The sequence below is a fragment of the Lontra canadensis genome, unplaced genomic scaffold (assembly GCF_010015895.1).
Source record: "Lontra canadensis isolate GAN:19392208 unplaced genomic scaffold, GSC_riverotter_1.0 scaffold176, whole genome shotgun sequence".
In the NCBI taxonomy this organism is placed as follows: domain Eukaryota; kingdom Metazoa; phylum Chordata; class Mammalia; order Carnivora; family Mustelidae; genus Lontra; species Lontra canadensis.
The window spans coordinates 1929630-1954147 of record NW_022631170.1 but is presented as its reverse complement, the minus strand read 5'-3'; the positions used below and the strand labels follow the sequence as shown (position 1 = coordinate 1954147).

The 24518-nt window shown below is 36.5% G+C and overlaps 2 protein-coding genes and 1 pseudogene across 2 annotated transcripts; 2 read left to right on the top strand and 1 right to left on the bottom strand.

The window, feature by feature from the left end:
* Positions 1–3067: 3067 nt before the first annotated feature.
* Positions 3068–3996, top strand: LOC116860416 (annotated as a pseudogene).
* Positions 3997–17746: 13750 nt separating this feature from the next.
* Positions 17747–18682, top strand: LOC116860452 (olfactory receptor 4P4-like). The gene has a single exon (XM_032846506.1). It carries the CDS (start codon positions 17747–17749, stop codon positions 18680–18682), a length of 936 nt encoding a protein of 311 aa, XP_032702397.1.
* Positions 18683–21406: 2724 nt separating this feature from the next.
* LOC116860420 (olfactory receptor 4C46-like) lies at positions 21407–22336 on the bottom strand. The gene has a single exon (XM_032846473.1). The coding sequence runs from the start codon at positions 22334–22336 to the stop codon at positions 21407–21409; it is 930 nt and encodes a 309-aa protein (XP_032702364.1).
* Positions 22337–24518: the final 2182 nt, after the last annotated feature.

Here is a 24518-nt window from a genome sequence, read left to right as displayed (position 1 = left end):
CCTTTGGGGCTGAGGAAATGAGAGATTCTAGCACTTCTAGCACTTTGTCTTAAAGGACATGATAACCCAGTGATTTAGAGCTTATCTATACCAGTGTCATGTCCAGTGTTGACCAAGCTACGCTCCAGAGCTAGCCTGCACAGATCCACCACAGGAGACAGCTGGTCATATCTCTAACCTTCTCCTGTGCACACACTTGGAAAACACTTAGAGAAGGATACCAGTTAATTCACATCCTCAACTGTTCAGCTCATCCCTCTTTGTATACTAGTTCTGCTGCATAGTTGTAATTTTGGTGAAGTGCAAATCATCATGTGTTATGAGCACTTTTTTTTTTTTTGATATATTTATTTATTTTAGAAGGGGAGAGAGATAATGAGCATGGTAGAAGGGCAGAAGGAGAAAGAGAGAAATTCTCTAACAGACTGCACCCTGAGTGCTGAGTCCAGCAAAGGTGCTCCACCTCAGGACCCTGAGGTCACCATCTGAGCCCAAACCTGGATTCTGATGCTCAACCAACTTCTTCACCACTAAGGCACCCCTATGTGGGCCACCTTTGTTCCACATGTTTAGAAAATTTTTCTTGTAGTCCAAGGCCATGAAAATCTTTCCCTGTGTTCACACCAACATTTTTTAACGTTTACATTCCACAAATAGCTCTAAATCCATTTTAAATTAATCTGTACAGTTATGATATACAGATAAAAGTTCATTCTGTTTTGTTTTGTTTTGTTTTGTGCAGTAAAGATGCCCAGTATTTCTACCCTCATTTTTTGGCAAAAATATTTTTTCACCACTCAATTGATTCCAGACTTTTGCTAAGAGTAGTCAAACGTATAAGTGTGGGTCTACTACTGGGCTCTCCAGTCTGCTTTGTTGGTCTTCTCAGGTATTTTTATGAAAATACCACATAATTTTGAACACAGCAGTTCTGTAACATCACTAGAAATCAGATCATGTAAGTTCTCCAAATTTTTTCTCTTTTAATGTTGTGAGACCTAATTTAGGGCCCTCGTATTTCCACATGAGTTTTAAAGCTGTTTGGAAAAGTTTTGAGTATGTTCCTGTAATTATGCTTAAGAAAATGGGAATCTGGAAATGCCTTTGGGGAGAAATCACCTCTTAATAATGTTGAGACATCTGTCCACAAACAGTATTTCTTCTATATAGTAAGGTGTTTATATTCTCTTGACAAATGTTTTGCTTTCAGAGTACATTTTCCTTTTATCTTGCTACATTTATTCTCTTTTAAATTATTTTTTAAAGATTTTATTTATTTATTTGACAGACAGAGATCACAAGTAGGCAGAGAGGCAGGCAGAGAGAGAAAGGGAAGCAGGCTCCCGGCTGAGCAAAGAGCCCAATATGGGGCTCAATCCCAGGACTCTGGGATCATGACAGCCAAAGGCAGAGACTTTAACCCACTGAGCCACCCAGGTGCTCCTATTATTATTTTTATTAACATAATTTACTATTAGCCCCAGGAGTACAGGTCTGTGAATCATCAGGCATACATTTTCACAGCACTCACCACAGCACACACGCTCCCCAATGTCCATAACCCAACCACCCTCTCCACAAGCTACATTTATTCTTAATTATTTTATAATTTTAAGACAGTTCAAATGGATTTTTAAAATCCAATTTATATTTGTTAGTTACTAGTACAAACTATTAAATTGAACTGTGTATATATTGATGTTTTGTCTTGAAATTATGCTAAACTCACATTATCAAGTAGGAGAGCTAAAATTGTCTGTACTCATAGTCAAATGATTACCTATACAAAAGTTCTAAGTGTCTATGCGTGTGTCTGCTAATGTAATAGTGTTATATACACTTGCCTCCAAAGTAGTAATCAAGCAATTATAATTATTATGGTTATGTAAGAAAGAGATTACTAGTTCAGTGTTGTTAATTATAACAATATATAGCATGGTTAAGAACTTCAAGGAAAATCATTAACTATTATAACCTGAAGGAATCTTGGTTCTGCCCTTAATTAGCATCTTGATCTTCCCAGGATCTTTAACTTCTCTATCTTTCTATTGCATAATGTATAAAATAAGTATGAAAACAATAGCAGGAATTACCTTAAAGGTTTGTTGTTGGGATTAAATCAGCAAACGTCTGCAAACCATTCAGAGCCACTAAATATTCAATTTAATAAATATGGTCATTGTTATTATTACCATTAACCTAAGTCTCTGACACTGTTTTCTCATCTCACAATGGATGGAATAATGCCAGCCATAAAGGATATTATCAGTATTTAATGGGATCCTGTGTACAGAGCACTTGTTACTATGCCATGAATATAGCAATCAGTTATAAATACATACATATCTATATATCTATATATACATATATTTATATCTATATATATAATAACATTATGTATTTAGACAAAAGCATTGTGATTTATTAACGGTCACTTTTGTGTACTTTCTTTACAGATCCACCACCAATGCCCTGTAAGTCTTCTGTTAAGTATTAGAAAGAGCATCCTAAATGGGGTTTCTTTCTCCAGCTTCCGTCCCCTTCCTGAACCTCACCCCACTTCATCCAGACACATGTAGATCTTTATTAATATTATATTTCTTATTTCCCCTTCCTCATATTCTACTTCACTTTTCCATCGATAGTCTCAATTTCTGCCATTTGTCCCCTGTTCGTAAGAAGAGGGAAAATTCCTTAACCTTGCATTCATAACATTTACATCAGAAACTACCCTCCCTTTTCACTCAGCTGTCATTATGTGTAGGATCCACTACTTCATGTTAGGGTTAGTCACCACAGATGATGACGTGTACACACATGTTCTCTTGCCTCTCTGTTTACAAAGTTCCCTTGGCCACACTCAACAGAAACTTCATCAAGGAGATAATTTTAGTAATCAGCAAACACTTAATTTCTGTCTCAAAAAATTACATGAGATTCCACAATTCACTAGAATCTAGGTAATTTTTATTTTCTAGATTAAGAAGCTTAATAAATTCAATGTCACATTAATCAAAAGTTGTTGTTTTTTCTTTTCAGGTAATGCAATTAATCCTAAAATGACATAATGGAGAAAAGGAACAGTGTGACAGAGTTTGTTCTACTGGGCCTCACAGAGAATCCAAAGATGCAGAAAATCATATTTGTTGTGGTTTTGGTCACCTATATTGTCTCTCTGGTGGGAAATGTGCTCACTGTGGTCACTATCACCGCTAGTCCATTATTGGGGTCCCCCATGTACTTTTTCCTTGCCAATCTCCCCTTCATTGATGCCTGTTATTCTTCTGTTAATAACCCTAAACTGATCATAGATTCACTCCATAAAAGAAGACCATCACATTCAATGCATGTATAACCCAAGTCTTTGGGGAACATATCATTGGAGGTGCTGATGTCATCCTACTCACTGTGATGGCCTATGATCACTATGTGGCCATCTGCAAGCCATTGCACTACACGACCATCATGAATTGGCAGATTTGTGGCCTTCTAATGGGAGTGGTGTGGGTGGGAGGTTTTCTTCATGGAGCCATACAGATCCTCTTTATCATCCCTTTACCCTTCTGTGGCCCTAATGTCATAGATCACTTTATATGTGATCTGAACCCTTTGCTCAATCTTGCCTGCACTGATACCCACACTCTAGGGCTCTTTGTTGCTGCCAACAGTGGTTTCATCTGTCTGTTAAACTTTCTCCTCTTGATGGTCTCTTATGTGGTCATTCTGCGTTCCCTAAGGAACCACAGCTTGGAGGCAAGGCGCAAAGCCCTCTCCACCTGTGTCTCCCATATCACAGTGGTTGTCCTATTTTTTGTGCCCTGAATATTTGTGTACATGAGACCTGCAGCTACTTTATCTATCGATAAAGCAGTAGCAGTGTTCTACACTATGATAACACCAATGTTAAACCCCTTAATCTATACTCTGAGAAATGACCAGATGAAAAATATTATTAGGAAATTGTGGAGTAGAAAAGTTATTTCAAGTGAAAGATAAATATGCCTGATGCTCAACATTGATGCAATGGAAGCAAAGGTCAAAAGGACATTTTGGATGGACTTAGCAAGGAATACTTACTGTATAAAGAAAATAGTAAGCTGCTGGGAATGACAGATTCTGCACTGGGTGGAACACGAAAATGTGGAAGAAAGAAAAAGCCTAGTCACAGACACGCACACACACACACACACACACACACATACACATTCACTATCTATAATTATACATCAAGGTTGATGTAACAGGTTGCCTATAAAATTATGGTATTAAAGGGAAATAGCATTATAAAAGCAAAGAGCCATTTAACCTCTGAGGGGTAACAAAGGCTCTCCCTCTGAAGTTTTCAAATTTCCTTGTAGCCTGAAGTGTCATTTTGTAATGCTCATGTCACCCATCTTAGGCTGCTAAACGTTCAGAAAAAAATGATGACTCAAATAAATGAACATCCTATTATTTAAGAGGAATTTCTATTTATAAAACAAAGTCACACTCCATAGAGTACTTGTCTACCTGTCCAAAATATTTTCAACAAGGCACTATAATGTCTGGAGCATAAAAAATATTGATTGAGTGAATAATGTTATGAAGGAAGAGAGTTATAGTCAGGAAAATGTAAAGAAAAGCAATAGTACCAGAGACCAGGGACTTATTTCTTACATTTCACTGGTCTAGGCTCTGCCAATTCTAGCTAAATCTCTTTGAGAAAGTACAATTTTTTTAAACTCTTACTTAAACTCTGTAATAAGAAAAAATTGAAACTGGGATCCTTAGTGTTGGAGAAAATAGCTTACCTTGATACTCTCCCTGCTCTCAGCAAGATGTTATCATTATATGAATTTGAGCTGTTCATGTCATTTTTCTCTGTTAATTACTTACTTCTTGGTAAAATTTCATTATGAATTGTTGTTTTAAAAAATATATACTGCTATCTACACACAAAACAACTTCAGGGTAAATATATGCCATTCATTTATATTTGATCATATATCTCTCATTCATTCACCAATAGAAATTTCTTGAGCCCAACAAATGTATCAGACACACTGATGGTTGCTGGTCTTCAGAGGTGAGTACAGAGGAACTAGGGTCTTGCCTTCAGAGAGTTTCAGATCTACTAAGACACCCAGAGGGGAACAGAAAATGATAAGACCATGTTATAAGTGGGCAGGTGGTGGCAGCACAGGGGGCAATGAAAGCATGTTTGAGGGACACACAACAAAGAACAGGGGGTCAAGAAAATTTCCTAGATGAAAACATATCAAAAAGGGGCACAAAAATTGATGGGGAATCATCTGAATGAATAAGCATATGTTGGGTGAGAGGATTCCTAGGAGAGGATGCATACCAAAAGCCAGAGGGTGAAAAAGAAAAATCTAATAGTTTCAGTACATTGTGGCTACTGGCTCATAGATGAGCCATGAGATGTATCTATCTATTATTCATTCAATAATTATTATTGAGCTTCTACTGTGTGTTGGGTTATCAGACAGACACTGAACTCCTAAAAGTCTAGTTAAACACGAAACCAGAAAGTTAGTGACAGGGAAGATCAAGAAGAGCCTCATGTCTCTGATGGAGCTGAATGCCAAGTACCATGGGGAACACATTGGAAGGGTCTTCATAACTTTTCATGGTCTGTAGCTCATTTCTATTGTCAATGAGTAATACTTCGCTGTGTGATGTTGCGGTTTATCTATCCTCACTTTCTGAAGGATGTCTTGGCTGCTTCCAGGTGTATGGACAATTGTGAAAAAAGCTGCTGTTAAACATGTGTGCAGGTGTTTTTGTGGACATAAATTTTCAACTCCTTTGTGTAAAAAATCAAGGAGTGGGATTGCTAATTGTTTTAGTTCTGTAAAAGCTGACAAATGGTCTTCCCAAATGACTGCACCATTTTGCCTTCCCATCAGCAATAAATGAGAATTCTTGTTGTTACACACCTCACTAGCATCTGTTGGTGATAGTGTCCCATATTTTGGCCTTTCTAATGGGTGAATTGTTAAAAAAAAAAACAAAAAACAAACAAACAACAACAACAACAAAAAAAACCTACTTTGAGTCATTTTCTTATCCAAAATGTGCAGATTAATTAATTCAAGAAGGCTCATGAACTTGAAGCCAATTGGTCCAAACCTCACAATTAAAATATGACAGGTTCAGAATCTATGCCATGTTTGACCTGACATAAAGATGTTGAGTCTCATCCATCACTATGAATTCTAAGATCAAAAAAGACTGCTCTGGTCAACTTATGTTGAACTCTACGTACAAAAAGTTCTTACATAAAGTCCGATTATTCCAAGGGCATGGAGTCATTTCCCACAGTTTCTGAGGTGTGAGCAATGGAGTCAGAATTGTCTGTTGGAATATTGTTTCCTTTGTTCTTTAGGCTTGAGGACTCACATTTTACAAGTTGACCCTGACAGTTCAGAGAAACATGTGAATGCCAGTTTTGTGGGTGGGAAGTAGTGACATAACAGACATGTGTTCCCACATGATAAGGGAGCACACATGGAAAACAGAGAATCATCCCTGAAGGGTCTGGGAAGCTACTAAGGAAAGAAGAACTAGAAGGAATAAGTTTCAAAATGGGGGATATTTACAATTGTTAGATCTTCTTGATGGATAGACCCTTTAAGAATTGATGTAGTGTCCTTCTATATCTCTGACTATAGTCTTTCGTTTAAAATCTAATTTATCTGTTCCAGATGTATTCTTAGGTTCAAAATGGGTCTCCTGTAGACAACATATGGATGAGTCCTGTCATTTAATCCAATCTACAAATCTGTGCCATTTTATGGGTGCATTTAAGCCATTCAGGGTTTGAGTGATTATTCAGAGATATGTTTTTATTGAAATCATGTTACCTGTGAAGTTTTTGTTTCTATAGATTGTCTCCATAAATTTCTCTTTAATGAAATTCTTGTTTTTTTTTTCCTCTTTTATAGAATCCCCTTAATATTTCTTGTAGTTCCGGCTTGATGGTCACATACACTTTTAAACCTTGCCCATCTTGCCCATGCATTTTGAATGTCAGTCTTGCTGGATAAAGTATTCTTGGATGCTTGTTCTTCTCATTTAGTGCCCTGAATACATCTTGCCAGCTCTTTCTGGCTTGCCATGTTTCTGTGAAAAGGTCTGATATTATTCTGATAGGCTTTCTTCTGTATGCAAGGAATCTCTTCCCCCTAGCTGCTTTCAAGAACTCCTGTCTAAAATTATAATTCAATATTTTCACAATAAGGTGTCTGGAGGTCTTACTAGATTCTGTGATCTTAGGGGGAGACCTTTCTGCCTCAGGAATTCAAATCAACACCACATTGAGATACCACCTTACACTAGTTAGAATGACCAAAATTAACAAGACAGGAAACAATGTGTGTTGGAGAGGATGTGGAGAAGGGGGAACCCTCTTATACTGTTGGTGGGAATGCAAGTTGGTGCAGCCACTTTGGAAAACAGTGTGAAGATTCCTTACAAAATTAAAAATAGAGTTTTCCTATGACCCTGCAATTGCACTACTGGGTATTTACCCCAAAGATACAAATGTAGTGAAAAGAAGGGCCCTCTGAACCCCGATGTTCATAGCAACAATGACCACGGTTGCCAAACTGTGAAAAGAACCAAGATGCCCTTCAACAGATGAATGGATAAGGAAGATGTGGTCCATATACACTATGGAGTATTATGCCTCCATCAGAAAGGATGAATACCCAACTTTTGTATCAACATGGATGAGACTGGAAGAGATTATGCTGAGTGAAATAAGTCAAGCAGAGAGAGTCAATTATCAAATGGTTTCACTTACTTGTGGAGCATAAGAAATAACAGAGAACATAAGGAGATGGAGAGGAGAAGGGAGTTGGGGGAAATTGGAGGGGGAGATAAACCATGAGAGACTGTGGACTCTGAAAAAGAATCTGAGGGTTTTAGAGGGGTGGGAGGTGGGAAGTTGGGTGAGCTTGGTGGTGGGTATTATGGAGGGCACCTATTGGATAGAGCACTGGGTGTGTTGCATAAAAAATGAATTCTGGAACACTGAAATGAAATTTTAAAAAATAAATAAAAATTAAAAAATAAATAAATAAAAATGGGGTATGAACCCAGCTGAGGTGAGTGGTAACAAATACATTTACTGTGATAATTGTCACTCCTGAGTACAGGATGGAACTGATGATCCAAGTTTTATGCACATTGACCACTACTGCTGGGACATAACGAATCCACAGAGGTTTGGTCAGAGATTATGGAATCTCAAGGACAACTCAGTTTATCTCTTGATTCATTTGTGAAGCCACGTACTTCACAATTTTCAAAAGAAAATATTATCTTTTTCTCTTACCATACTGTTTAGAGGTTTATCACATTGTATTATTGGCAGTTTCTTCCTCTTTAGTAAGAATAGTGTGCCATTGTATGGCTCTACCATATTTTGTATACTTATTTTAGCCGATGGCATTGGAATTTTCTCCAGTTAATGGCCCTAGTGAATGATGAAATGTGAACATCAATGTTTAAGCCTTCTTGAGGACATAGATCATCATTTCTCTTAGATTAATACCTAAGAGTGGAATTGCTGGGGCGCCTGGGTGGCTCAGTGGGTTAAGCCTCTGCCTTCAGCTCAGGTCATGATCCCAGGGTCCTGGGATCGAGTCCCACATCGGGCTCTCTGCTCCGCAGGGAGCCTGCCTCCACCTCTCTCTCTGCCTGCCTCTCTGCCTACTTGTGATCTCTGTCAAATAAATAAATAAAATCTTTAAAAAAAATAGTGGAATTGCTGACTTACATGTTGTGTATTTTATTTTTTAAATTTCTTTTCAGTGCAACACAATTCATTGTTTTTGCACCATGCCCTCCTTAATACCCACCACCAGGCTCACCCATCCTCCCACCCCCCACCATTCCAAAACCCTCAGATTGTTTTTCAGAGTCCACAGTCTCTCAAGGTTCATCTTCCCTTACAATTTCCCTCAACTCCCTTCTCCTCTCCATCTCCCCATGTCCTCCATGTTATTTGTTATGCTCCACAAATAAGTGAAACCATATGATAATTGACTCTCTCTGCTTGACTTATTTCACTCAGCATAATTTCTTCTAGTCCCTTCCGTGTTGATACAAAAGTTGGGTATTCATCCTTTCTGATGGAGGCATAATACTCCATAGTGTATATGGACCACATTTTCCTTATCCATTCATCCATTGAAGGGCATCTTGATTCTTTCCACGGTTTGGTGACCGTGGCCATTGCTGCTATAAACATTGGAGTACAGATGGCCCATCTTTTCACTACATCTGTATCTTTGGGGTAAATACCCAGTAGTGCAATTGCAGGGTCATAGGGAAGCTCTATTTGTAATTTCTTAAGGAATCTCCATACTGTTCTCCAAAGTGGCTGCACCAACTTGCATTCCCACCAACAGTGGAAGAGGAGTCCCCTTTCTCCACATCCTCTCCAACACACGTTTCCTGTCTTGCTAATTTTGGCCATTCTAACTGGTGTAAGGTGGTATCTCAAGGTGGTTTTAATTTGAATCTCCCTGATGGCTAGTGATGAAAAACATTTTTTCATGTGTCTGATAGCCATTTGTATGTCTTCATTGGAGAAGTGTCTGTTCATATCTTCTGCCCATTTTCTGATATGATTATCTGTTTTGTGTGTGTTGAGTTTGAGAAGTTCTTTCTAGATCCTGGATACTAACCTTTTGTCTGTACTGTCATTTGCAAATATCTTCTCCCATTCCGTGGGTTGCCTTTTTGTTTTGTTGACTGTTTCCTTTGCTGTGCAGAAGCTTTTGATCTTGATGAAGTCCCAAAAATTCATTTTCGCTTTTGTTTCCTTTGCCTTTGGAGACATATCTTGAAATAAGTTGTTGTGGCTGATATCGAAGAGGTTACTGCCTATGTTCTCCTCTAGGATTCTGATGGATTCCTGTCTCACGTTGAGGTCTTTATCCATTTTGATTTTATCTTTGTGTACAATGTATGAGAATGGCTGAGTTTCATTCTTCTACATATAACTGTCCAATTTTCCCAGCACCATTTAATGAAGAGAATGTCTTTTTTTCCACTGTATATTTTTCCCTGTTTTGTCGAAGATTATTTGACCACAAATTGAGGGTCCATATCTGGGCTTTCTACTCTGTTCCACTGGTCTACGTATCTGTTTTTATGGCAGTTGTGTATTTTATTTCACTTTTTTAAAAGATTTTATTTATTTATTTGACAAAGAGAGACAGAGCAAGAGAGGGAACACAAGCAGGGAGAGTGGGAGAAGCAGGCTTCCCACAGAGCTGGGAGCCTGATGCGGGGCTCAATCCCAGGAGTGAGACCTGAGCCGAAGGCAGAGGCTTAACCAACTGAGCCAACCATGAGCCCCATGTTAAGTGCATTTTGATATATTAGGAAATTGTCAAGTGTTTTCAAAGTAATAGTGCTATGTTATATTTCCACAAGCAATGTGTGAGAGTTTCTGTTTCCCTACAACATCACCAAAAACTGGCATTGTTAATCTTTTTAAATTTAGCATAGAGTTGTTCAAAATATTCTCTTATGACTCATACTTTCTGTAGGGTCCATAAAAATAATATTTGAATGTTTATAATTATATATGTGTGTATGTATGTATATATATATATATATATATATATATATCATACATATGTGTAATACCATATAGAACAATATAATGTATATATACACTTCAATAACTGATTGCTATATTCATGGCATAGTAGCAAGTTCTCTGTACACAAGATCCCATTGGATACTGATTACATCCTGTGTGGTTGGTATTATTCCATCCATTTTTGAGACAAGGAAACAGTGACAGAAAGTTAGGTTAATGGTAATAATAACAATAACTATATTATATTGAATATTTAGTGGCTCTGAATGTTTTTGTAGACATTCATTGAGTTAATCCTCACCACAGACCTATAAGATAATTCCTGCTATTGATTTATACTTATTTTATACATAATGTAACAAAAACATAGAGAAGTTAAGGATCCTACCAAGATCAAGATACTAATTAAGGGCAGAACCAAGATTATTTCAGATTATAATAGTTAATAATTTTCTCCCTGATTCTTATCCATGCCCTATATTGCTATACATAACAACACTGAACTAATAATCTTTTTTTATATAAACATAATAATTATAATTGCTTTAATACTACCTTGAAGGCAAATGTATATAACACTTTTACAGTAGCTGACATGCACACACACACACAAAACACACACACACACACACACACACACATCATTTGGCTGTGAGTACAGATAATTTAAGTTCTCCTACTTTGTAATGTGAGTTTAGCATAATTTCAAATAAGATCAATATATACATAGTTCAATTTCATAGTTTGTACTAGTAACTAACAAATAGAAACTGGATTTTTAAAAATCTATTTGTAATGTATTAAAATTGTAAAATAATTAAGAATAAACATAGCAAGATGTAAGGAAAACATGTACTCTGAGAGTGAAATATTTGTTAAGAGGATATAAAGACCTTAATAAGTAGAAGAAATACTGTTTGTGGACAGATGTCTCAACATTATTAAGAGGTGACTTCTCCCCAGAGGCATTTCTAGATTCACATTTTCTCAAGCATAATTACAGGAACAAATTCAAAACTTTTCCAAACTGCCTTAAAACTCATATGGAAATGCGAGGGCCCTAAATTAGGTCCCACAACATTAAAAGAGAAAGAATTTGGAGAACTTACACGATCTGATTTCCAGTGATGTTACCAAACTGCTGTGTTCAAAATGATGTGGTATTTTCATAAAGATACCTGAGAAGGCCAACAAAGCAGACTAGAGAGCACAGTAGTAGAACCACACATATATGGTCAACTAATCTCAGCAAGAGTCTCCAGTCAATTCAGTGGTGAAAAATAGTTTTTTCAAAAAATGAGGGTGGAGGGGCACCTGGGTGGCTCAGTGGGTTAAAACCTCTGCCTTCAGCTCAGGTCGTGATCCCAGAGTCCTGGGATCAAGCCCCGCATTGGGCTCTCCGTTTAGCAGGAAGCCTTCTTCCCTTCCTCTCTCTCTGCCTGCCTCTCTGCCTACTTGTGATCTCTGTCTGACAAATAAATAAATAAAAATCTTAAAAAAAAAAACAAAACAGAAAAGAGGATGGAAATATTGGGCATCTTTACTGCACAAAACAAACAAAACAAAAAAGGCAGAGAAAACTTTGATCTATATATCACAACTGTAGATATTTATTTAAAATGGACTTAGAGCTATATATGAAATGTAAAATTTTAAAAAATTTTGGCGTAAAACATAGGAGAAGATCTTCATGACCTTGGATTACAAGAAAAATTTTCTAAACACGTGGAATGAAGGTGTCCCAAAGAAGGGCAGCTTGGTGGTTGTGAAGTTGGTTGAGCATCAGAATCCAGGTTTGGGCTCAGATGGTGACCTCAGGGTCCTGAGGTGGAGCACCTTTGCTGGACTCAGCACTCAGGGTGCAGTCTGTTAGAGAATTTCTCTCCCTCTCCTTCTGCCCTTCCACCATGGTCACTATCTCTCAGTCCTTCTAAAATAAATAAATATATCTAAAAAATGTGCCCATAAAAAATTGTTGATTTGCATTTCACCAAAATTACAACTATGCAGCAGAACTAGTATACAAAGAGGGATGAACTAAACAGTTGAGGATGTGAATTAACTGGTATCCTTCTCTAAGTGTTTTCCACGTGTGTGCACAGGAGAAGGTTAGAGATATGACCAGCTATCTCCTGTGGTGGATCTGTGCAGGCTAGCTCTGGAGCACAGCTCAGTCAACACTGGACATAACGCTGGTATAGACAAGCTCTAAATCACTGGGTTATCATGTCCTTTAAGACGAAGTGCTAGAATCCCTCATTTCCTCAGGGTTATTAAACATTTAAAGTCCCAAAGGAAGCAGTAACTAGAATAACGCATTTTCTTGCTCCAGTTGTTTACTGACTATTTGAGCTAGTTATTCAAACTTTTGAATCTTCTGTGTTTTTATCTACATAGTAAAGCTAATAATACGTGTGTCAAAATATGCAGTATTTTGAACAAGAAGTAGTATAATGAGCTTAATCCAACCAACAATCTCTCAGCAGATTTTTGTTATCCTTTGGCTAAGTAGATTGACCTGAAACAGATTAAATACTATAAAATTTTATTTCCTGACCTTTCTTGCATACAAAAATGTCACCTCCATGGGTTGGCATGTGGAAGAGAGAGACTGACTGGCTTCAGTGCAGGCAGATGAGGCTGAGTCTAAACCACCTGTGACTAGTCAGTGAGCAGAGAAAGAACCAGATGGAAACACATTAAAGGCTTTGCTGTACTTGGTTTCTTTCATCTGATTTTTCCACATTATTTGTGCATTTCCTCCCTTCCAAATTATGGAGAAGAGCTGTTTATATCTTTATCTTTATCTTTTTTTTTTTTTTTTTTGGTCTACCATTTTCCAACATCTCATGCTTCAATGCTAACATCATATGAATTATTATATCACAAATCACTGATTTCATTTATCTATCTGCCCTGCACACCAACAATCTTGATAATTTCAAAAAAGAACAACAAAAATAAAAAGGACTGTCAGTGGCAGTCTTTGGTGCTCCTTGTCCTACCTAATTACTGATTTCCTGAAAACAAACCTGGTACTATTATTACTACAATTTCCCTCTTGTTCTTCAGAACACAGGAAGAGCACAAGGCAGTCACACTATAGCTTTTGGGGGCCTTCAGGGAATAAGGGCTACTTTTTTTTCCCCACTTAGGCAACTGTGGAACTTTTATACCCAAGAGCACCAAGCACATTTATGTGATGATGGCTTTGCAACACTTGGTCCAAGATCTGTCTAGAAATGCCTTTGGGAATATAATTACATAAAGATTTCAAAAACCTATTAATTCTCACATTGCCACATGTTTGTATTCTGTTCCTCTGAACCAAATTGTCTTCAGGTATAAGCATAAGATAAAGGGATGATTCCTAGGACCTATATACTTGTGTTAGTTTTGCAGGACTATATATAACCCATTTTGCTTATTTTCTTCCTGAACTATCATTAAGCAGCTAAATCAGCTTTTGAAACTCCCAGGCTGCTTCCCTGAGGGATGAAGATCTAATTCTTGCTTCAAAGAGTCTTAGTGAATATTGGAAGTACACTTCTCTTGTAAATTGTAGAAGGTTTAAGATTTGTTGAAATTTTCAAAATATTTGCAGAGAATTCATGTGGGTGTGTTTGAGTTCCAGGTTTGTAACTCTCTGCAGTTGATTCCAGGTTTTGGTATTAGGGATAAACGGGCAGAGTAGGTATCTGAGAATGAAATGCTTCCTGATGCAGCCCCTAATCTAACCAGACAGTCACTAGGATCTTATGGTTAGTCAATTACCTTTGTCACCTTGCTTTGTGAAGGGTCCCACCATACATGTGCTAGAATAACTGCGTGCTCTTTATTTTACTTCTATACAATTTCATTCTAAAGCATATAGCCTCTCTTGAAACATATGACAATTTGATTACTATAAAAATGTTTCAGCACACTTGAATTTTCATGACACATTAGCTATAAGCAAAATTCTGCCTTTTGTGGAGCAAAAGAGTAGAGTTAGATAAGCCATGTTCAAGTAGGCAGTGAATTTCATTGTTTCCCCAACTCTTGAATAAAGGCTGTCTTCCATTTTCTGATTTAAGAAACAGTCAAGTTTATGCTTGAATGTGTACTATAACGGAATTTTTTATATTTCAAAACATCTGCCTTCCTAAAACAGAGTAGTTTCATCCGAGTCAACCATGGTAAGTTTATAATACCCTACATTCTGTTACACTCAGGGAAAGTTTGAATGTGTAGTAGAAATTTTTAACTAAATATGACAGGTTCTATTCATTCATAAACAGCAAAATACAAAAGTACACATAATTTTTATTCAATGATATCAAAAGTAAGCATTTGCATACCTTTTTGTAGAGAAAAAAGTTGTAATAGTGATTAGCGTTTAAGAAATGGGTTAGTATAACCAACGGATTATGATATTAATAAGATTTCAGTAACGGATTGTTCAAATTGGAGTTTATCATGATCATACTTTGTAAACCCATATTATGAATGCTCTTTTTTATTTTCTTTATTCTTCCCTTGACTCTGTGTGTGTGTGCATGACAATATGTGGTCCTAACATGGTCACTCAGAGAAGAAAGACTGTAAAAGAAAAATGACAGTTTTGAACCATACATGTCACTGGCTATTTCACATTAGCTCACGTATTCCTCACTAAAATTCTGAATTTTGATTTGATATCTTACTTGTGAATTGACAAAGAGGAAACCTAAAGAGATGAATCCATTTGCTGAAGGATCACACTGGTCAGTTGATTTGAAATGCCTCAGCGTTTCTACCCCTTTCTGTGTTGCAGCTGTTTCAACCCCTTGTTCAGTGGTTGCCTCAAGTTCTTTATTTATTAATTGTGCCCTTAGTCTTTCCATGGGAGGGGTCCTAAGTATCACTATATTGCTTCATGAGAGTAAGTCTCCTCAATTGACTTTTCCCTCTTCCCTTTACCTCTCCTAACAGCACTGATCATAAGATAACTTTCCTCAGAATACAAGCTGGGGTTTTGTGCTATTGGAGGTGAAATTCCAAAGATGATCTAGAAAACAAGCAGGAATCCTGATGAGGAATTTGCATTTTTGTAAAACTGAGGGCAATTTATTTCAAATGTTTTAGAATCAGCAAATCCTAGAATACATGTATTCTATTCTGCTCAGAGAAGGAATCAAAAGAGTTTTTCCATACTGTCCTTCATGACATACCTCTCAGTGCTCTCCCATGAATGATAGCCCCAGAATGAGGAAGAAACAGGATTTCTGTCTCTTAATATTCATAGTGTGTTACTTTTCAGTCTTGAGAAATTACTTAAATTCTCTTGCTATGTCTCTTCTGTGTAGAATCAGAGATTTGAATTGGTCATGTGATTTCCATGTTTTTATTATTCATGGTCTACTTAGATAAAAGTTGCCTATAAATAAATTTGTTTTAGTAATTAGGTATATCTGAAAATATCAATGTTGTTTCTACCTCATAAACAAAGATTACTATTCATTGCAATAAGTAGAATATTGGCCAATGATTTTCACACCCTAAAGCTTTTCAGTACTCCTTAGTTACAATTAACTGCTGGACACTCCGTGACATAATTATTTTATTCTGTTATATAAAGGAGGACAGAGATCATTGTTAGTGACCCTGAAAGCAAAGTAGGAACAAATTGAAAGTTTGTCTATTTATGAGGTTAGAATTTTGAATAGTAATTTAAAGAGAATTGATGTCTTATGTTACCGAGTATTCTGAAAATGCCATAGTTGTCACCTATTTGCCATCTAAAATCTTTTAAGGAATATCAATAACATAGATATTAAATCTGGGAGTTTCTACAAATGGTGGTTGCTAAATCATATTGTAACATTTTGTATTTTAAATAGATACCTGGGGGCCCAAATATGTCTGTCACTTGAGAGTCAGACTAACGTAGAAAGTAGGCTACCTTTGTAAACCCACTAGAATCAGATAGTCCCTCTTCAGTCAGTAAAATAACTCTTGGACGGTTTCTTTTTATCCGACTTTCATTTTGCACAGATTAAATGATATCTTAACATATACATTAGATACAAAGTTGTGAATTCCTTAATTTTTCATTTATTCCTTATTGCAACAAATATCATTGAGTTCTAACTCATCAGAAAGAGTGTCTTCAAGTTACTTTCAGTATCATCCCCTTTTATTGGCATTTGATCTTTAGATTATATCTCAATATGAAATTTTCTGACAAAGCCATGACAAGGGCATAATTCAAAAATATATGGGCAATTTGACAATTTTATCTTTCGTTTATCAATTGCTATCACAAACATTAATGACAGCATATATTTTTGAAATATTTAACTCATGAAACAGAAATACAGCAGATGAATGGGTTTCTTGATTTTTCAAGATTTCAGTCATTAATTGATATTCTCTCTTTTGCTGTATTTTTTTCTCCTGCTTTGCTTTTTAATATGAGAGCAATTCCATTGGTTTAACATGACCCATTGACAATATCTGACCCGATAGGAAAGTACAGTATGCACAACATGACTTATAATTCAGTAGGTCAAACAAATGTGCAGCAAATTTCTTCAGGATTCATTCCCAGAAAATTAAGATAATTTCCTGAGATCATTTCAAAAGAAAGAAAGTTGATTTTATGTGTAAGTTATAAAAATTGGGATATATGGGGAAAAAACTTTCTTTGTTTTAGACTTAATAATGTAACTAGTAGTTCTTTATCTAAAGTATTTATAAAAGCATTAATAAAGTATTCATAGTATTAAAGTATTAATAGCATTAATAAAAGTGTTAAAAGTATTAATAGTCATACTAATAAAAAGTATTAATAGTGATAACAGGTATTTTCAAAATAGTAAATATTTAAATAATTACTAAGTAATATTGATAAAAACATGTAATTATCTCATTATTGCCATTATAAATTTTTCGTGATCGATTTACAAAAGACCTCATGAAACGAATAAGCAGCTCTATTCCATAAGCCAAAATAATTATTCTTAACCTTCTTTATGAAAATATGCATTTAATAAATTTTATGTATAGTGTTCCTACAGTTAATATTCACCTAGAATTATCTCTTTTTTTCTAATTTCAGAAATGTAAGTCCTTATGGAAGCCTACACAAAAGCCAAATATATGAAAAAACAGAGAAACATCTCAGAATTCATACTTCTAGGACTTTCATATGACCAGAACATAGAAATATTTTGCTTTGTGCTCTTCTTATTCTGTTATGTTGCCCTGTTGGCAGGAAACCTTCTGATCCTTGTCTCCATTCGATGGAGTTCCCTTTTTCACCAACCCATGTACTACTTCCTCATCCACTTATCTTCTATGGACATCTGCTATACCTCTACAGTTACACCCAAGTTAATTGCTGACCTGTTAGTGCAAAGAAAAACCATCTCCTATAATAATTGCATGTTACAGATCTTTACCATGCACTTTTTCGGAGGCATTGAGATCTTCATTCTTACTGCCATGGCCTTTGATCGCTATGCTGCCATCTGCAAACCTCTCCACTATGTGATTATCATGAACAGGAAAAGATGCCACCTCCTAGTCTTAGCTGCTTGGGCTGGTGGGGCCATCCATGCCTTACCTCTGTTTTCTACTGCAATTGGTTTGCCCTTCTGTGGTCCTAATGAAATCGATCACTACTTCTGTGATGTTTTTCCTTTGCTAAAGGTGGCCTGTACTGATACCTACATCACTGGTGTCCTTGTGGTTGCCTTTTCAGGTATGATTTCCTTAGTAACCTTTATTGTCTTGTTTGTTTCTTATGGGATAATATTGTTCACTTTAAGAAATCTCTCAGCTGAGGGAAGATGCAAAGCCCTCTCTACCTGTTGGTCTCATGTCACTGTGGTCATCTTATTTTTTGGGCCTGTAATCTTTATCTACCTTAGACCACCTACTACTTTTCCTGAGGACAAAATATTTGCTCTATTTTACACCATCATTGCTCCTATGTTCAATCCCTTAATCTACACTCTGAGGAATTCAGAGATGAAAAAAGCAGTGAAAAAGGTTTGGTGCTCATCATTATTTTCAAAGGAAGCACACTCTTAATTTGAAGAAGTTCATTGGCTAATCGACTCTGAGAAAGAAAAGAGGAAGATGTGAATGAAGAAGGCAGGGACTAGATCATGGGGATTATGGACCATCACTGATATGAGGGAAATGAATGGATGCAAGAGGACTACAGGATTTAAATGATCATTGAACAAGTACTGATGTTTGCATACCAAAATTAATTGTGAAATAAGTTAATTTTGTAGGGTATTAAGATGGTATAGGTAGGGGAACATTCATAAAAAAAACTGAGTGAAAGCAAATAAATCAATGTTATATTATTAGTGAATTATAAAGGGAAATATTTTAATGATAGTTTTCTTAATATATTGCACTAACAGACATTCTTTGTTAGTTCAGAAGTTGTAATGTTAAAAAAACAATAATAATAAAAAACTGAAACAATCAATTTAAATTTCTGATAGAACATTCCTTAGTTCATACAAATTAGTTATACAAATGAACAAATACTTAGAGTAGAATCTGTTTTATTTATTTTAAGAATTTATTTTTTTGAGAGAGAGAGAGTGAGCTGGAGCAGGGTTTCGGGGTGGCAGGGTAGAGCGAGAGGTACAAACAGACTTCCCACTGAGCAGGGCACCTGATGCAGGGCTCCATCCCAGGACCCTGGCAACTGAGCCAAAGGCTCAGCTTTTTACAGAACTAAACCCCATTTAGCAATCCTCTGCTTGGCATTTACCCAAAGGAGTTGAAAACTTATGTCCACAAAAGAACACACACGTGCATACTTAACAGCAGCTTTATTCACAATTGTCCATACAACTGTAAGCAGCCAAGACGTCCTTCAGTAGGTGAGGATAGACAAACTGCAACATCACACAGTGGAGTATTATTCATTGCCAAGAGAAATGAGCTACAGGCCATGAAAATGCATGAAGACCCTTCCAATGTGTTCCCCATGGTACTCGGCATTCAGCTCCATCACAGATATGAGACTCTTCTTGATCTACCCTGTCACTAACTTTCTGGTTTCATGTTTTACTAATTAGACTTTTAGGAGCTCAGTGTCCAGCTTATAACCCGACACACAATAGAAGCTCAATAATAATTATTGAATGAATAGATGAGCCAATAGCCACAACTGTATTGAAATGATTGTGTTTTCTGCACACTCTTTTTCACCCTCGGTCTTTGTTATGAATCCTCTCCTGGGAATCCTCTAAGGTAACACATGCCTATTCATCCTGATGATTCCCTTTCAATTTTTGTCCCCCTTTTGGTGTGTTTTCATCTAGGAAATCTTCCTCACCCCCCTGGTCTTTGTTGTGTGTCCCTCAAAGATGTTTCACCTTGTGCTGTCACTACTTTCAGAACATTTTTAACATGGTTTTGTCATTTTCTGCTAATAGATAAGGGACTCTGGGTGTCCCTTAGTGGATAAAATACTTTCTGAAAGCAAGACCCATGTTGCTCTCTATTCAACACTTTGCAGCCCTAGCAAGTATCACAGTTTCTGATATATTTGGGGGGCTCAAAAAATTTTATTGATTAGTAAGTGTGGGATGGAAGGAACAAATGGGGTGTATTTATCCTGAATTTGTTTTCTTTGTAGATGGAGACACATATTTTCTTAAAACAGTATTTCATAATGAAATGTTACCAAGAAGTAAACTATTTAACGGAAAAATGACATGAACAACTCACATTCTTAAGATGATGAAATCTTACCGAGTGGGGAGAATATCAAAATAAGCTATTTGCAGGGGTCTTTGGTGGCACAGTAGGTTAAGCATCTATTTTTGGCTCAGGTCATGATCCCAGGGTGCAGGGATTCAGCCCCACATCAATTTTCTTGCTAGGGATAGAGCCTGCTTCTCCCCCCGCTTGTGCTCTCTTCCTAGCTCTGTCAAATAAATAAATAAAACCCTTTAAAATTTATTTTTTTAAAAACTATTGTTCTTTCACTGATGATCTCAGTTTAAATTTCTTTCTCATTACACAGTTTAATCAAAAGTTAAAACAAATTGTGGTTTCTTAAAGACATGTAGCTAGAATTCTGATTCTCAATCAGTGAAAAGTAGGAAAAAGTTTCCTGTCTCCAGTCCTATTCCTTTGCTCTACATTTTCTTGACTATGTCTATCTTCCATTATACCCTTATTACTCATGCAATATTGATTGTGCCCCCGCATTATGCTGCCTTGTAGAAACAATTTTTAACAAATAATCAAGTACTCTATGGAGTGTAACTTTATTTAATAAATAAAAATTCCTCTCAAATAATAGCATGTTCATTTATTGGAGTTATAATTCTTTCTGATGGATTAGCAGCCTGAGATGAGTAACATGAGAAATACAAAATGACTGAGATCTACAAGAAATTTGGAAATTTGAGGTAATCTTTGTTACCCCACAGAGGTTAAATGGCTCTTTGCTTTATAAGCCTGTAGTCATTTTATATTACAATTTTAATGGCAACATGTTATCATCAACCCAGACATGTAAAAAAGAACAGAATTCTTAATAAAAATATATTAATATTTATAGATAGGGAATAGATGTTAGATAGATAGATGGACGTAGGAACATAGCAGGTGGTTAAGTTTTCTTTTCTTGCACACATTCCTCTTCCACTCCATGCAGAATCTGTCATTCATAGCAGCTTATTATTTTCTTTATTTGGTAAATATTCCTTCCTGAGATCATCCAATATGTCCTTTGACTTTAGTTTCCATTGCATCAATGTCGGACTTCAGACATATTTATTTCTCACTTGAAATAACTTTTCTACTACACAATTTCTTAATGGCGTTTTTCATCTGGTCATTTCTCAAGGCATAAATTAAAGGATTTAACATTGGTGTTATCATAGTGTAGAACACTGCAACTGCTTTATCAATAGATAAAGTAACTGCAGGTCTCATGTACACAAATAAGCAGGGCACAAAGAATAGGACAACCACTGTAATATGGGAGATGCAGGTGGAGAGGGCTTTGCGCTTTGCCTCCAAGCTGCAGTTCCTTAGGGAGCGCAGAATGACCACATAGGAAATGATCAAGAGGAGGAAGAGTAAGACACAGATAAAACCACTGTTGGCAGCAACAAAGAGCCCTAGAGTGTGAGTATCAGTGCAGACAAGATTGAGCAAAGGGTTCAGATCACATATAAAGTGATCTATGACATTAGGGCCACAGAAGGGTAAAGGGATGATAAAGAGGATCTGTATGGCTCCATGAAGAAAACCTCCCACCCACGCCACTCCAATTAACAGGCCACACACCCGCCGATTCATGATGGTCGTGTAGTGCAATGGCTTGCAAATGGCCACATAGCGGTCATAGGCCATCACAGTAAGAAGGATGACATCAGCACCTCCAATAAAATGTTCACCAAAGATTTGGATTATACAGGCATTGAATGTAGTGGTCTTCTTTTCATGGAGTGAATCTATGATCAGTTTAGGGTTATTAACAGAAGAATAACAGGCATCAATGAAGGAGAGATTGGCAAGGAAAAAGTACATGGGGGACCCCAGTAATGGACTGGTGGTAATAATGACCACGGTGAGCACATTTGCTACCACAGAGACTATGTAAATGACCAAAAACACGAAAAATATGACTTTCTGCATCTTTGGATTCTCTGTGAGCCCCAGTAGAACAAACTCTGTCACATTGTTCCTATTCACCATTATTTCCTAATATGATTAATTGCATTACCTGAAAAAAAAAATCACTTTCGATTAATGTGAACTTGAATTTATTAGGCTTTTTCATCTAGTAAATAAATACCTAGATTCTAATGATTTGTGGATTCTCATGATTTGTGGATTTTCATGAGTTTTTTTGAGATACAAAATGGGTTTTGTCTTCTTTAAGATTATTTTGTTTATCTCCTTGATGAAGTTTCTGTTGAGTATGGCCATGGGGAGATTTGTAAACACACAAGCAAAAGATCATTTGTGCACACTTCATCTGAGGTGACTAAGGTTAACATGAAGTATGGGACCATACACATTGTGGCAGATAAGTAAGAAAAGGGAGGTAGTTTATGATGTAAAGGCTATGAATGCAAGGTTGAGGAATTTTCCCTTTATCCTTAGGAAATGGGGAACCATGGGAAGGCAGTGAGAATATACATGAAAAAGTGAAGAGGAATTTGAGGAAGAGGTAATAAGGGATATAATTTAATAAAGATCTTCATGTTTCTTGGATGCAGTGGGGTGAGGTTGAGTAAGGGATTGGGAGCCAGAGACAGAAACCCCAGTTAAGAGATTTTTTTATATTAGTTGACATAGGAGTAACAGGGCATTGGTGGTTGATTTGTAAAGAAAGTATACAAACGTTACCATAAAATAAATCATAATGATTTTGTCTAAATACAATAACATAATAATTGCTAATGATATGTATATAAACTATATATATATATATATATATACTTTTTAAATTATTGATTGCTATAATCACGGGCATAGTAGCAAGTGCTCTGTGCATAGGATCCCACTGAATACTAATAATAACCTGTGTGGTTGGTATTATTCCTTCCATTTTGAGATGAGAAAACAGTGTCAAGGACTTAGGTTGATGGTAATAATAACAATAACAACATTTATTAAATTGAATATTTAGTGGCTCTGAGTGTTTTTGTAGACATTTGCTGATTTAATCCCTGCCACAGACCTGTAAGATAATTCCAACTATTGTTTTTATATTTATATTATACATTATGTAATAGAAACATAGAGAAGTTAAAGATCCTGCCAAGATCAAGATACTAATTAAGGGCAGAACCAAGATTACTTCAGTTTATACTTGTTCATGATTTTCCTCCAAGTTCTTACCCATGCCCTATATTGTTATAATTAACAGCACTGAACTAGCAATCTCCTTTTTATATGACCATGATTATAACTGCTTTATTACTACTTTGGAGGCAAGTGTATAAAACATTATTTCATTAAGAGACACACACACACACACACACACACACTCTGACACGCTTGAACTCCCAATTATCAAATAAAATGTGGTAATGTGGGGAGCCCGGGTGTTTGAGTTGGTTAGTGACTGCCTTTGGCTTGGGTCATGGGTCATGATCCCTGGGTCCTAGGACTGAGCCCACACCAGGCTCCCTGCTCCATGGGGAGCCTGCTTCTCCCCCTTCCTCTGCCTGCCTCTCCCCCTCCTTCTGCCCTCTGCTCCCCCTGCTTTTGCTCTCTCTCTCTCTCTCTGTCAAATAAAAAAGTAAAATCTTAGAAAAAAATGTGGTACCGTATTCATTGAAATATCTTTTTATCTTGACTTCTCCCTCAGACCTAGTTCTCCCTACTACAAACCATCTCCAAAAGCAAAATATCTGTTAAATGTTGAAAAGGATTTCCACTGTGGTTAAGTGTTTTGGTTTGAAAATCAAAAAGACAAGGTTAGAATTCTGATTTTTCCACTAGCATCCGCTTTTATCTGGAGTAGCTTTCCAACACATTATATCTGTGTTTCCTCATCTGTAAAGCAAGATTAATCATTTCCATATCAAAGGTTTTTATAAGAATTAAGGAAACCTACTTGAACATATCACCACCATGTTATATGCACAGAGGACTTTCAGCTATTTTGTAACTGTGTAGGCACCTAGGATATAGGAATTATTGACATTTTGAGTGATAATTACACAATCATTTAACTGTGCAAGAAGTTCAGGAAGAATCCTCTCCAATTCTACTTTTAAAGAAGTCACACAGACTCAATTATCCATACATAGCCTTTGTTATCAGAAAGAATTCTCCATTCATGCTTGGATAACACAGCTGATGCTATGTGTCATTTATTATTCGTACTTATGCTTCTTCTATGTGAGAAGTGTATTTCCATTGT

Coding starts and splice junctions, on each gene's coding strand:
- LOC116860452 (XM_032846506.1), top strand. CDS start 17,747: ATGAAAAAACAGAGAAACATCTCAGAATTCATACTTCTAGGACTTTCA.
- LOC116860420 (XM_032846473.1), bottom strand. CDS start 22,336: ATGGTGAATAGGAACAATGTGACAGAGTTTGTTCTACTGGGGCTCACA.